This window comes from Bactrocera tryoni, unplaced genomic scaffold (assembly GCF_016617805.1).
Source record: "Bactrocera tryoni isolate S06 unplaced genomic scaffold, CSIRO_BtryS06_freeze2 scaffold_27, whole genome shotgun sequence".
Lineage (NCBI taxonomy): Eukaryota > Metazoa > Arthropoda > Insecta > Diptera > Tephritidae > Bactrocera > Bactrocera tryoni.
Window position 1 is genome coordinate 92,461 of NW_024395993.1, and position 15,776 is coordinate 108,236.

The 15,776-nt window shown below is 33.0% G+C and overlaps 1 protein-coding gene across 1 annotated transcript; it reads left to right on the forward strand.

Moving 5' to 3' along the window:
* The first annotated feature begins 2,195 nt into the window (after positions 1–2,195).
* On the forward strand, positions 2,196–8,812 carry LOC120781093 (collagen alpha-1(I) chain-like). The gene is made up of 2 exons (XM_040113235.1): positions 2,196–2,275; positions 7,962–8,812. Exons 1-2 carry the CDS (start codon positions 2,197–2,199, stop codon positions 8,810–8,812), a joined length of 930 nt encoding a protein of 309 aa, XP_039969169.1. The 5' UTR covers position 2,196.
* The last annotated feature ends 6,964 nt before the right edge of the window (positions 8,813–15,776 follow it).

Below are 15,776 nucleotides of genomic sequence, written 5' to 3' on the forward strand. Positions count from 1 at the left end.
AATTTAAGTCCGTATTCATTTGTACAGCTAATAAGTAGCTCCATGATGTTGTTATTAAATACTTTATTGAAGAGATCAATTGGAGACGATGTGCCACTTATTTCGATTTTTATACCAGACGAAGTAGAATCGAAACTAAAATTTGGTATATCGCTAACCGTGTCATGCCAATCCTTGTCATTTTCATCCGCTTCTACATCGTCCGTTTCGGAATCAATATTTTCATCTGCTTCTAGAACGTCCGTTTCGGAATCAATATTTTCATCCGCTTCTACATCGTCCGATCCGGAGTCATTGGCTTCACCATCGCTTGCAATGCATGCACTTTCCTCATCACTATCAACGTCCGAATCGCCATCGCCGTCGGTTTGATACGGGTCCTCTTCTGACGAATCATCGGTACAGCACTCATCAAACATTTTTTGTAAATGTTCTTGTTGTTTTTCGTGATCCATTTCTATAAGTCAATTTTTTCAGCGTCAAAGCAAAAATAACACAGGAAAAACAGGGAAAGTAAAAAAATAAAACTTACCAAAAATATTACGTCCTCACGCAATGACACTCTTTTTGCAACTGTGCAAAAATACAAATAAGTACGTCGGCTATAACCGACGTGATGTTTTTGTCCCACTCACGAAAATTTCCCTTATAGTTAAGAAAAAAAAAAAAAAAACAAATCGAATTGGGACACTAACTTATGTAAATCTGATTGCTTCTGCAGTGGCACACAATAAGCTACTACATATAAAACCAATGCAGTAGACGTCCCCTATGTCCGACGTGTTTATATACGATTTTTTTTCTATGTAGGCATATACCGACGTGTCCAATTTAAGACATTCGTTGTGTCGGATTATGCCGACGTGTCCGCGAAAGGGTTATCTTGTACTTGAATAGTGAATGATTTATGGGAAAACTTTTTTTGTTCTGTTTTAGCACTTTTGCTTAAGTAAAAATAATATCTCAAGATATCCAGATGGGTTGGTAAATGAAGATCAGTCAAATCAGTAGACACACCAAAAACAGTAACATCGTGCTTGGGTATATGACTCATTGAGTTTTCGATAGTTGTTGATGTAGTTGCTTCATCTTGCGGTGTAGAGGATGGTGGATTCATTGTAAACTTTTTGATTTGGAATGGTCACTTCACTTATTATTTTTTTTGAAATACCGTAGTGGTTATTGCTTTAGTTCTCCTCACTTTCAGAGGTAATAAGAATGAAATGGTAATTTCAATTTTATTTCAAAATTTGACCCTACCCAAAAGTTCGACCTAAATTGGGGGACATCAGAACTCGTTTCAGAGGTATGGTTCCTTTGGCAAAGTTTCTTATTTTGATCCCTAGAATATGATTTTCATAGAGCAATGGGCGATTTTTTTGTCTCCCCGCAAATCGACCCGGCCTACTATATATACATATGTATGTATATGTATAAGAAATTAATTATAAACAAGAAAAAACGTTAACTTCGGTTGCACCGAAGCTAAATACCCTTCACAGGTGCATTTCTGTTAGTAACTATGTGTTCAGCTTGTATGGAAGCTATATGCTATAGTAATCCGTTCTAAACAAGTGTTTTAGAGATTACATTGTTGCCTTAGAAAATAAAATATAGCAAGTTTCGTGAATATATCTTGTCAAATGTGAAAGTTGTCCATACAAGAACTTGATTCCGATCGTTCAATTTGTATGGCAGCTATATGCTATAATTAACCGATCTGAACAATTTCTTCGGAGATTACATTGTTACCTTAGAAATTAACATATACCAAATTTCGTGAATATATCTTGTCAAATGTGAAAGTTTTCCATACAAGCATTTGATTACGATCGTTCAGTTTGTGTGGCAGCTATATGTTATAGTGGCCCGATATCGGCCGTTCCGACAAATGAGCAGCTCCTTGAAGAGAAAATGACGTTTGCAAAATTTTAAAAAAATATCTTAAAAACTGAGAGACTAGTTCGTATATATACAGACAGACGGACAGACGGACATGGCTAAATCGACTCAGCTCGACATACTGATCTTTTATATATACTTTATTGGGTCTCCGACGATTCCTTCTGGGTCCTTCTTTTTACAACGAATTCAGAAATACACAAGAAAATCGCGAACACACCCATTGTAATGTCGTTGTAAAATTTGCCGAACAGCTGATTTTTGTGCCACAACAAATAAACAAAAGTGAGAAATATGCCGCGAAAAAGCGAAAAAACTAAAATATTAGATTTTATTGTTGATAATTGTGAAAATCAAATTGCTGATGTGAACGGTAGGTAACTTAAATACTTATAAATAAATAGCTTTTTAATTATATTATTTTTAATTTATCCTTATTGTTCTCTTTTTCTATGGCTAATTTTTCTTTTTCCAGCTCAAACATCTTCTCGTGTCTTTCTTTTTCCAAAACAAACTTCTCCTTTTCTATACTTATCCGTTTTTCCTCCCTTTCAATGTAGTCTCTGTGTTTCTCCTTTTCTAATTCTAAGCGTTGCATTTGTAGCTCATTTCTTTCCGATTGTAGTGCAAATAATTTGCTAATTGCTGTTTTCGGGGCCGATTTCCTCATCTTTTCAGCGAATTCTACTGCCTTGTTGTCATTTATATTTTGAGCTCGTTTAGAAGAAACTGGTGTTGCAATTTCGATAGGTATCATTCGGCAACGTATAAAATACATTATCATGTTCGCTTTCAGTCGTTGTCGCAATTTCGTCAACGAACATACTACCACTGTCATGTTCGCTCTGCTGAATAATTTCACATTCACCATGATTAGTTGTACCATCTTCGGACTGGAACACGTACTGTGTCGAGTCTGCCGATTTGCTCTTAAAAAATATGCTCTGCAATCGCTTATAATGGGGACGCATCTTGCTCAGTTTTTCTAAAAGCATAAAATAAATTACTAATAAAATATAAATTTCGAAATTCATTATACTTACGATCAATACTTTCGATACCTTGTTCCTCTAACAGGCCGGTGCCTGTCCCATTTCTAAACTGCTCTGCTTTGTTGTATGCGTTGCGGATGTTGCGTACTTTCCACCGAACTAAATTCCAATCTGCTGATATTCCTGTTTCTAATAGTAATTTTTTTGTAAAAAATTTGTGCAGAAGGCATCTGTAGTATAAAAAGATATAAAAGCGTCCATACAAATAAATATAAACAAACAAAATAGGAATAGCTGCAAATTACTTCAAATGACGGATGCTCCTGCAAATAGTTAAGAACTTGTCCCACTTCTTCTTCTGTCCATTTCTTATTAGGTTTTTCCCGCCGCCTTATTTTATCCTTTTTTAACTTCTGTAAAATAGACTTTTTATTAAAATATTTAAAAAAAAGCTTAGCAATAAAAACTTACAGCGTCCATCATTTCAGCCATCTTTTTAAATGTGATCAGCTGTGAGAAATGTACGAAACAAAAACCACAATTACAATAGGGTCGCACTATTGTATTTTCTTACACTGTTGTATTTGAATGGTATGTATATTTTGTTGTTGGATTTTTACTAAAAAAACCACAGAAACCACGAATACAAAAATACAATGGCAAATACAACAGATCCCGAATACCCCTAATGTGTTTGTGCAATCTGTTACCTCCGTCTTGCAGGGTAAAGTTCGTATAAGCAACGTGCACGTACATACTACATATATGATGATTATTTGCAAATATAATATATTCGGACCTAAAATTTTAAGTGTATAGATCACATTTATCTATTAACTAATCTACACTATTCTCACTACTATTGGAGATTTATAAAACATAAGTTTTGACATTCAAGAAATCACGTCGTTTAATATTTATTAAAAGAAATAAATGTTATAAAATTCGTCTTGTTTTAAATATTTTATATTTAATGGAAATATGGAAGCATTTTTTATTCGGAGGATTTTAATTTATTTGCATTGCTTTTAAATCGTTTGTTGGTTTTCTTTTTTTTTCTCCTTGTAGTGTCTAACAGCCCTGACAGACGACAGCGCTAATATGCATTAGCGAGCTTAATAGCGGGATTCTGTAACCAGTCTCTAGTCTCTATTTGAGACATTTTGAGGCAAAGTCTCAATTTGAGACTAGTTACTATTCACTAAACAGTCTCTAGCGTTAGTCTCAAAATATTGAGATCTGGTAGTTAGCAGGTCACAAAACTAAAAAGAACTCTTGTCTGCCATTTTGAATATACTGAATAGAGATCATCATAGATATTAATCGATTGTCGTTTCTTTATATTTTGTAAGCAACTCAAACACGAAAAGGTTAAAAATAAATCAATTTTACATAAATTTCGTAAATATTATGAAACAAAGTCAACATATATTTTTATTTTCATTGATAATTATGTTTTTGACTATGTTATAGAAAATTTAATATTTGTTATCGACATATTTATTTTCATTCAAGTGTAAAAACATCTCTGAATAATGAAATGTAATAGATTTTGTGACTGTCACTTACAGAATAGCAATATCATCTCAAGTCTCAAAAATTTTCTCTAACTTAAAATCTCAAATTTAGAGACTTGGTAAGTTACATTTATTTACTCATTTGACCCATGTGAATGCAAGTTTGTAATGCACAAGAATTTCGTGCATTTGGCTGAATTTAGGAGGCAACATTGGTTAAAAATGACAGATTTTTGATATTGTTTGACAGATGTCGCTTGAAATCTGCCGCCTTGTTTGTGTTTACAGCTTCAGAGGTAAACAGTTTTTATATTGCTAATTAAATTATGTGCAAGTATATTAACAAAAACAAATTTTAATATTTTTAGATGACAGAAAATAAACAACGCACAGTTTGCTATCCATTTTTCCAATATTCTTCACTTTTTCGCACACTTTTATTTCACTTTTTTTAATAAATAAACAAATTTCACTATCAGCTGTCAAATGCACAAGTCTGCCGCCTGTCACCATAAAATTGAAATGCGCATTAGCGTTGCTTAAGGCGCATTAATTTTGCTCGTCTGTCAGGGCTATAAATGAGCTGTGATAATGCGATAAATTTCCATATTGACAAATAGATGGCATTAAATCGAAGTCGCATATGGAAATTTCGAATAGATTAGTTTCAAATCTCTTCAGGGAATAACAAGTGTTATTTTTGGATGTCTAAATCTTTTTAAATCTAGTACTTTAGTGGGATAATCTACTCAACAGCCTAAATCTCGTGATTAAGTGACAGAATAAGGTATAAAATAAAAACCAGCTAGGAAGTCTTAAGTTCGTGTGTAATCTTACATTTTATATTCCCGCAATTTGCAATGCTCAAAAACATTCAAACTGTATGTTAAAACATGTTGCGTAAGAATTTAACATTCACTATATAACGAAATCGTAGATTGATTACATAATATTTGTCATCTTATTTACTTATATTATAGGTCATAGAATCACTTCATGTTGCCGATATACATATGCATTCAAAAGTCCAACCAAATTTCGAAAATCTTTATATTAGGTATGTGGAGGCTATTGTAAGTATTGATCCTATTTTTCCCAGTTTTGACACATTATTCTCAGGACCCACATATTCTTACCAAAAGATCAAAAATGTTTAATTGTTATATATGGGAATTAGTGAATTTCGGCACTTTTTGTAATTTTCAACAAAACAGAATTTTTCTATCACCCACAGATATTCAGTAACCTGCGGCTTTAGATTTTACAATACTAGTATGATCAAATTGAAAGATGACTTTATTTATACTTCGCGTGTTTTTCGAATCAGTAACTTTTTTTTTCTCTAAGTTGGTAGTCCTGTTGGTGACATCTATGCTAAATTTCACCTCAAAATATTGATTAATATTTGAGGCTCTAAAAGGGAATTCTTCGACTTTCATTATGTCTGAATTTATTGAACAAAAAAGTGTGACAATACACAATCTCATACTGCATTGGTTATTCGTGATTATTTCGCCACATTTTCAATTAATATCGTGCCGCAACCACCGCATTCGCCTCATTTAACTTCGCGTAACTTCAGGCTTATCAGCAAATTCACATGACCACACCGAGCAGTGGCCAGTACGTCAGGCATTCACTCTGCGACAAAAAATCGTTACCAATGAACCTCTAGTTGATTCCAAAAAGGTATTACTACCACCTTTGCATATTAAATTGGGTTTAATGAAGAATTTTGTAAAGGCAATGGACGGAAATGGAAGAGGGCTCTGTATCTCAAACAAAAATTTCCAAGAGTCAGTGAAGCAAAATAGGAGAACTAATGAAAGATGAAACATTTGAGGAAATGCTCAAAGAAACTGAAATACGAGCCTGGAGTGCCTTTAAAAGCATTGTTAAAAATTTTCTTGAAAATGTGAAAGTTGACAATTATTACAAAGATCTTGTGACTGAACTACTTACTGCCTATAAAAAAATGGGATGTAACATGTCCCTTAAAATTCACTTTCTGGACTCCCTTCTGGATTTTTCCCCGAAAATTTAGGGAACGTAAGTGACGAACATTTCTGCTATGGAGAAACGGTACCAAGGCAAGTGGAGTGCCGGTTTTTCTTTACTCCATATTCGCTAAAACTCGCACCTTTGATACAAATCACATTGTTAAAATAAAGAAAATGCATATAAAATACGTACAGTGGACCAATAAAGTTTACATACACCTAGTTCTATTAAATAACGACACGTTTATTTGTTATAAAATGAATAAATTTTGTGGTTTTTTTCTATCCATTTTATGTATACTTAGCATATCAAAATATTCTTTTTTTACACAAATAAGAAAAAATTAATGCTAAAGCTTTAAGCTTTTAATAAGCATATGTATCTGAACATTTTAAGAAAATAATTTAAATTTGAAATGAGCTTAAATCGGCTGTTAATAGCAGCCACTTCTATTTACAACAGCATAACGACCCAAAACGCACGTCTTATCTTCTACGTGAATGATTGTTATGGAAATAAAAATAACTCCAATAATCCCGCAACCACTAGACTTTTTGGAAACCGTATTCGAAAACAACGAATTTCTTCAAAATAAGGTCAAAAAACGGATTATGGGCTTAGTGGATCAAAATATCCAAAAATGATACCAGAACTCGAGTAGGGAGCATACGTCGACGTCTAGGGACAATAATAGCAAGGAAATGTAGGCCAAAAACCGCTAAAACTATTGTAATTACTTTTGAATTATGTAAATAATCATTGGTGCATGTAAACTTTTTTGATATGAATTTGGCTCATTTTCAGCTTTAGCATTAATTTTTTTTATTTGATCCAAACATCGAATTTCTTCAAAATAAGGCCAAAAACTGGATCATCGATTAAGTGGGTCAAAATAACCGGAAATAATACTAGAAATCGAGTGGGGAGAAATCTAGGGTCAAAAATTGCAACAAAATGTTGGCCAAAAACCGCTAAAACTGTTGTAATTACTTTTGATTTATATAAATAATGATTGGTATACGTAACCTTTTTTGATATGAGTTAGGCACATTTTCAGCTTTAGCATTAATTTTTTTTATTTGTGTATTTTGAAATGGATAGAAAAAAAACACAAAATTTATTCATTTTATAACAAATAAACGTGTCGTAATTTAATAAAACTAGGTTATGTAAACTTTATTGGTCCACTGTATACAAGTATAAGTCTATTTAGGTACGTTGAATGCATATGTATGTATGCACAATGAATGACATTTTTATGAAAATGAGCCAGAGAACTTTGAAATGTTAAAAGTTCTCTGGATGAGCAACTACCGATAGATGGCTATTCAGTACATTAGAAACGGAATGAGAACTGAAAAGAGAAATGTCTTCTAAGTTTGTGTATGTGTAAAAGAAATTCTCCATGATCTTTATAAAAGGAAAATTGATGCTTTATTACGAACAGTTCCAAAATGAAGTTAGTTCTTTGGACATTTATATTTAGTTGTAAGCCGAAATTTATAATTTTATGCACCCAAAACTTTATTTTAATTTTATATAATTTCAGTTTACACATTATGGGTAAGGACTGCCAGTACTGAAGGAAAAACCGTTGCCGCAAATAAAGAAACTGGCAGATATATAGGAGTGCCGTCTTCACAAGTTCAACTTGTCCCGATAACATATTCGGGTCATTCCGGTCCCTGTCATTGTCTACCTGGACCACCAGGGCCACCTGGGCCACCAGGACCAACCGGTTATAACGGACATGATGGTAAACCTGGAATACCCGGTTTCCCGTGTAAGAAAGGACCTCAAGGTCTCAAAGGCGATAAGGGAGATTCCGGTCCAATAGGGCACAGTGGACGTCATGGCTACGTGGGACTGCCAGGACCAATCGGACCACCGGATCACACAGACTATAACTATCACCATAGAGAATATGGTCTACATCATCATCATGATCGCGGTCCTTCACAGCCATATATAATACCCCTGCCCCCGTCCGACATCTATCACCAGCCTTACCCATACCCATATCCTCCATCATATTCAAACTATCGTAGATGGCCATATTGGAATACAACTAGATATAACATTGATATCGATAACATAAATGACAACGATATTATAAATGATATTGATATTACTATTTATCGACCAACTAACACAGATCGATACTTTACTGAAGACTTGAAATCAAACAAAAATGAAGACGGTTCTACAGATTTAAGAGAAAATACAAACAATTCTTTTGAGGAAGATGGTATAGAAGAATGGAAGAGTGTCGAAGATATATATGATTCTGAAGATAGCAACAACGAGGATAAATACCTTATGGGGCGATCGAAGCACAGCCAAATCCCAGCAGAATTAAATTATAAGCATATAATACGATTAATTAAACAACCAAAATAAAAAAATGTTATTATTTTGGTAAAACTTTGATTTACGAAAAATTTAAAGAGATTTAATTTAAAATAACAGAATAATAACAATTTAAAACAAGTAAGTAAGGGATACGTTCGAGTGTAACCGAAAATTTTATATTCTCGCAATCGCATAAGATCGAAACTGGAGAAATATTTTCATGTTGACAAAAATTTAGATTAAAAAATGTTGTGAAAGAATTCAATATTCATTATTTCACGAAATGGGTTACAATCAAAATTGGTATTTTATTAAGAATATTACACGTTATAGACTCACTGATTTTTTTGTTATATTTTACTTCGCGACAGCTAAAATTGTATTAAAATTATCTTCAAATGAGATACATATGTATAGTATGTACATATAGTATACATTTGTGATATTAACTCAAACGAAGACGATAAATTTAATATATTGAGATGATGTAAAAAAGGTCAAGCAGATGACCGAAATTTAATGTAATACGGATATGAAGCTTACTTATATCAAGGTCTACACAAACACCATTCATTTGCAACTCTAAACTATCAATATAATTTTATTATTCTTCAAATGCAATAACTACATATAAACTGCATTAAACTTTGACATTGCTCAGATATACTTGAGAACATATTTTGAAGCAATTTTATACATACATATCTAAATAACTCACACACTGACCGACATATTTGTATATATGCATGTACATAATATTTGTTATACGTAAATATGGGAGCAGTGGCGTAGCTACAACTTCGGGCTCCCGGGGCCAAGGATGTTCTGCCGCCCCCCTTTATCTACCTAACATGAGGTGGTTCGAACAAAAGTGAATTTTTAGAAAATATCTTCGATATTAAGTATATACAATTTAGAAACTAGAAGCCACGCAAATTCTGAAGTTCCAAAATTCTCACAATACGGTTTTTGAGGAAATTGATAGTAAATTTACAAGACATCTTATTAAAAGACATAGAAAAAACCCATTTTCGCCCTATATCTTGTACACTTTTGACACAATTTGCAGGAATTTTTGCCCGAATTGGAGTTTTTAAATACCATTTTTGAAAATTTGGAGAAATAAAAGTATTTGTTACATTCAAAGCATAGGGTAACTGTGTGAGTGACACGTCGCTAGACAAAGCTAGAAAAGAGCGTCTTTAAGTTCTATCACTATTTTTAAGAAAGATATAAGCCAAAAGATATAAGACAAACTCAAAGACTGAAGAGTATTCGAGTAAAAATTAATATTTTTCATTGTTATTCAGATTATTACATTGTGAGTGTACAACTCTTTATCTTTTATAATAAATTTTGTAAAAAAAATTTATTGAAGTATTTTTCTGAATAATAAAAAACAGCGAAGATCGTTTTGCCGCCCCCAAGACATTGCGCCCGGGACGACGGCCCCCTCCCTAGCTACGCAACTGTATGGGAGATAAGATAATTCACAGACCAATTTCACATATGTTCGGCAATAAACTATAGTATTATAGTATAGTATCAGCTATTATATGCTAAGTGGGAGCCTATTGAACCGATTTTACCAAGTTTTGTGATTACCACAAATTACAAAAGTAAAAAATTGTTTTGATCGTGGGTGTTACTTAACATGGGAAAGGACGATTACAAATTAAAAAGTTTTGCTTTTTAAGCAATTAAAGCGATTTCATGTACGACAATAGTACAAAATGCCTTCGAGAAGTTATGTATAAAGACACGCTGAGTCGTTTTGCTATAATTGCGAATTTATTAAAATGAGAGAGAAAGAAAACATATGATTCAAGTACAAATTGAAATAAATATTTGAGTGTCATATCAAGCTTACTATCTGCTATACTTTAAATCTCTCCGTCTGTCCATGCAAGCTGTAACCTGAGTAAAAATTCAGATATCTTAATGTAACTTGGTATACGAGTTCCTTGGAAAAAACGAGGCGAGTTCGCAAATGGGCGTTATCGGACCGCAGCCATACCCACAGAAAGCCACTAAGCGAAAACCTTCTAATAGTTGAGCCATAATCTAAGAACTAAATTAAAATATAAAACTTTAATTTGGCACAGGGGATTGCAGTAACAAGGGCTGTGGGTTAAACATTTCCAAAAAGCGGGCGTGACTCCGCCTCCTATATAGGTTGCATATATGTACATGCAAGGTGGCGCAAGGCAAGGTTCATTGTTACGAAATCGATGTTAAGTGCTGCTCGAATACTCTTGATGCTCTGATGGGTCATTTGTTACGGCTTATCAGAGCTGTGTCATCCGTGAAAGTGGATGTTAATACTGTTGGAATGTCTGCTATATACTACTGTGATCAAATTGAAAGATGAATTTTGTCCATTTCATCTCCTTCAAAGTAATCCCCTCCCTCTGCAATACATTTATGCCAACGAATTTTACAGTCATCATAGCACTTGGAAAAATCCTCCGTCGTGATGGCCATCAGAGCCTTCTTTGATTCAGCCTTTATATCCTCAATTGAGTCAAAACGGTGTCCTCGGAGTGGTCATGTGAATTTGATGAATAGCCAGAATTTACACGAAGGTAAATCAGGCGAATGCAGTGTTTGCGGCACGATACGTATATTAGTTGAAAATGTGGCGAAATGATCACGAATAACCAATTCAGTATGAGATTGTGTATTACGCACTTCTTTGTTTTCGAAGAACTCACTTTAGAGCCTCTCAAACCGAGGCGTATCTCAAATACTAATCAATATTTTGACGTGAAATTTAGCATAAATGTCACTAACAGTATTACCAATATTCTTAATCTAAATTAATCTTTCAACGTGATCACAGTAATACATACGTATAAGTATTATATACAGAGTAGGGCCTAGCACGCTATCTTGAGGTACACCAGCCCTTATTGCTCGTTCTTCTGATATGAAGTCTGCTACTTTAACTGTAAATTTCCTGTTTCTTAAATATGGCTCCAAAGTTTTATGGAAGTTGTAAGGTAAAACTTTTTTGATTTTCCATAAAAGTTCTCCATGCCAGACCTTATCGAACGCCTGGCAAGGTTTGGCAACTTAATTAGCCTTTTCGGAGTAATATTATCGTGCCCAATTAACATTCAACTGCCTTAGAGGCATGTTGGAGTCTGCTGGTGACTTAAAGTACTTTTGGGCTTTCCAAAGGAAGTTTTGCTTGATAGAATTCTTTATATAATTTTTGGTGTTGTGTTTTTCCTCGCAGATTTCTGTTAAAGGGGAGTGACTTTTCCCTTTACAGTGTACAATTTAAGAAGTTGTTAATATAACGGCTAGGGGCTTTTTAGTTAGAAAGACATTATTCGTGCAAAGTTTTATCGCGATACAGCCAGTACTGCTTGGTTTGTATACTGAAAAGCGAAAGGATGAGATGGATATTTAAGTTGGGGTTTCCCACTGTAATATAGGAATCTAATAATACAATGTCTTATTAAGATAATTGCATGTCATGATGCCAAAAGTGGATGAAATTTGTTGTTTTTATATACAAAAATAGACCATGTAACTTCAGCAAACCCACAGACAACTATGTAAATAAAATACTTGGAACATCAGATTTAGATTCAAATAGACATTTATTTATTAACTGTTCACGTCTGCACACGCTCGCCTCCTACGAAAGACTTAAAACTAACGACAGATGCCGATCGCGGCATACCAGGCAATTACACACACATATGCATATATACACATATATGTTTATTCTCTCCAGTTTTCATCATTGGAGACTTTTGCCTATTCCTTCTTACATTATATATTTACAGTGGTTATGTTCAACACACCTCCTCAAAAGTTTCAATGAAAAAAAAATTTAAATGTTATTCAAAAGTTACAATATTTCTTATACGACAAGCATGTGCTTTCTGGGGAGATACAATTATTCATGGTCCAGCATTTGCTGCAAGGATTAGGAAAACCCAGTAAAACCTAATCAGACCATTCAAAATTAGTAATACTAATAATTATACATAATAATATAAATTCATATACTAAGTTTAACATATTTTATATTCAAAAGCAAAATTAAGTTCATTAAAGTTCAAAAATCTTAAGTTAAATTAATTTTAACATATTATATCTTCAAAAAAAAATTAAATTCATTAAAGTTTTTAAAGATCCAAAGCTAAATTCATTTTAATATATTTTATATTCAAAAATTTATGAATTGTTCAGAATATCCATGTTGTGAAAATTAAGTTTATTCATTAAGTCCCAGTTGCTGCCGTAGTTGAATGAATCTGGCTGTAGGTAATGATTTTGTCAGGACATCAGCCAACTGCATTTCTGTAGGGATATACTCAAGAGATATAAGATTACATTCGATTTGTTCTCTAGTAAAGTGATATTTTATATCTATATGCTTTGTTCGTTTATGGCAAGTTGGATTATTGGCTATGCTTATGCATCCTTGGTTGTCTTCATAGATATTTATTGGCTTATCCAATTTAAGTTTAATTTCAGAGATTAACGACTTCAACCATAATGCCTCTCTCACACTTTCAAATAATGCCATATATTCTGCTTCTGTCGAAGAAGCTGCTACTGATCTTTGTTTCATTGTACACCAACTAATCAAACAACTATCAAACATTTTAAATAGAAAGCCAGTTGTACTTTTTCTATCTGTTTCACTTCCTGCCCAATCAGAATCTGCATATCCAATAATAATATTTTCGTAATTAAGATTTCTCTTAAAAGTTAATTTTAAATCAACCGTACCCTTTAGGTACCTCAGAACTCTTTTTAGGCATTGCCATAGTTCCTTATTATTATTGTTTGTATAGCGACTCAGTATGCTTATTGATGCACTTAAGTCTGGACGTGTACATAACATTATGTACATTAAGCAACCAATCACGTTCCGACATGGTGCATCCATCAATTCATCTGATGCTAAATTTTCATAGTTTATTTTGCTGGGAAGTGGTGTACTGACAGGTTTACAATCTTGCATATTAAATTTACTTAACACATTATTTATATAAGCTGATTGACTCATATACATTTGATCTTCTGTTCTCTCTATTTTTATTCCTATAAAATATCGAATATCTAACAAGTCAATCATTTTGAATTTACTCATTAAATATGATTTAAATTTAGACATTGTAACAATATTTTCAGTAACTATTATAACATCATCAACATATAATAATACATAGATATTTTTAGAAATATCTTTTTTGTCTTTTATGTAAATACAACGATCGACTCCTGTATTTACAAATCCTACTTCTTTTAAAGAATCCTCAAACATTTGAAACCAGCACCTAGCTGCTTGTTTAAGACCATGAATAGCTTTATTTAATTTACAGACTGTATTATCATTATGTACTAACCCTTCAGGAACTCTCATATAAATTTCTTCTTTTAAAACTCCATTTAAAAATGCTGTTTTTACATCCATATGATGCATTTTTAAACCATATTGGTTTGAAAGCGCTAGCATTAAGCGAAAACTAGATATTCGTGCAACAGGTGCAAATGTTTCATCATAATCTGTTAAGTATTCTTGGGTAAAGCCTCGTGCTACAAGTCTAGCTTTGTACCTAACTAAATTACCACATTCATCTTGTTTTATTGTAAATACCCACTTGCAATCAACAATATTTTTGTTATCGGGTTTTGTTACTAATGACCAAGTATTATTTTCAGAATGTGATTGCAATTCATCTTGAATTGCTTTTTCCCAATAAACTCGATCACTTCGATGTTTTACTTTTTCATAACTAGTTGGAATACTATTGAAACATGTGTGAGCATTCATTAGACATTTTTCTAATAATCTATATGACAATTTAGGTTTATCTTTTAATCTTTCACTTCTTCTGATTACGTCAGAATGTTGCGAGTTATCTCCAGTATTTATAACTGGATCGGCATTATCTAGATTTATGGAATTTTCACTAGGCTGCTCATCTGTATTTAAAATATCAGATTTATCAATATTTCCTTCCATTCCCAATGGAATAACTGACTCTTCATTCTTTGCATTCTCATACAAAGTTTCAACTGTTTGCTCTTTATCCGCATTTTCCAACACAGAGCCTTCAACTTGATCATTACTTTCAAGTTCCATGACAGAGTCCTCAAGCTGTTCAGGACAGCTATCTGCAGTCCTAGAATTTAAAACATTCGTTTCATCCACCACAACATCTCTAGCTGTCATAAACTTTCTTGATTCCACATTCCACAATTTGAGACCATTTAGTTCATATCCAACAAGTATACACTTAATTGACTTCTCATCAAATTTTCGCTTTCTCACTTTATTGTGAACATATACTGTTGAACCAAATATCTTAAGGTATTTCAAAATTGGCTTTTTGTCATGCCACATCTCATATGGTGTTTTCTTTACACTATGCAATGATCTACTTGGACTTCTATTTATCAAGAATGTCGCTGTTAAAACAGCTTCACCCCAAAATTGTTTACTCATATTAGCTCCATTAATCATTGCCCGAGCCTTCTCAGTTATCGTTCTGATCATACGCTCAGCTACACCATTTAATTGTGGAGTGTGGGGAATCGTTAAATGATAGCTAATGCCTTTTTCTATACAGAACTCTCGCATTTCATTAGAAAGATATTCCCCATTGTCAATATATAGGTTTACTACTTTCACATTAAAGTGAGCTTCACTTTTTGCAACAAAATCTTTAAACATAGAAAACACATCGGACTTGTATGTTATTAAATAAGTCACACAATAATGTGTATACTGATCTAGAAAAATTACATAATAATTCTTATTATCAATTGAAGAAGGTGTTATCGGACCACAAACATCCGAATGCACTACAAATAAAGGTCGTTTTATATTTTCTTTATCTTTAATATTTTCAAACTTAAGTCTCGATTGCTTTCCATTAATACAAGCCTCACATAGTTCAGTATTTAACTCTATTTTCTTTATCAAATGATTATCACTAAATAAATCATTACGTTTAATTTCCATAAATTTGCCAAGACT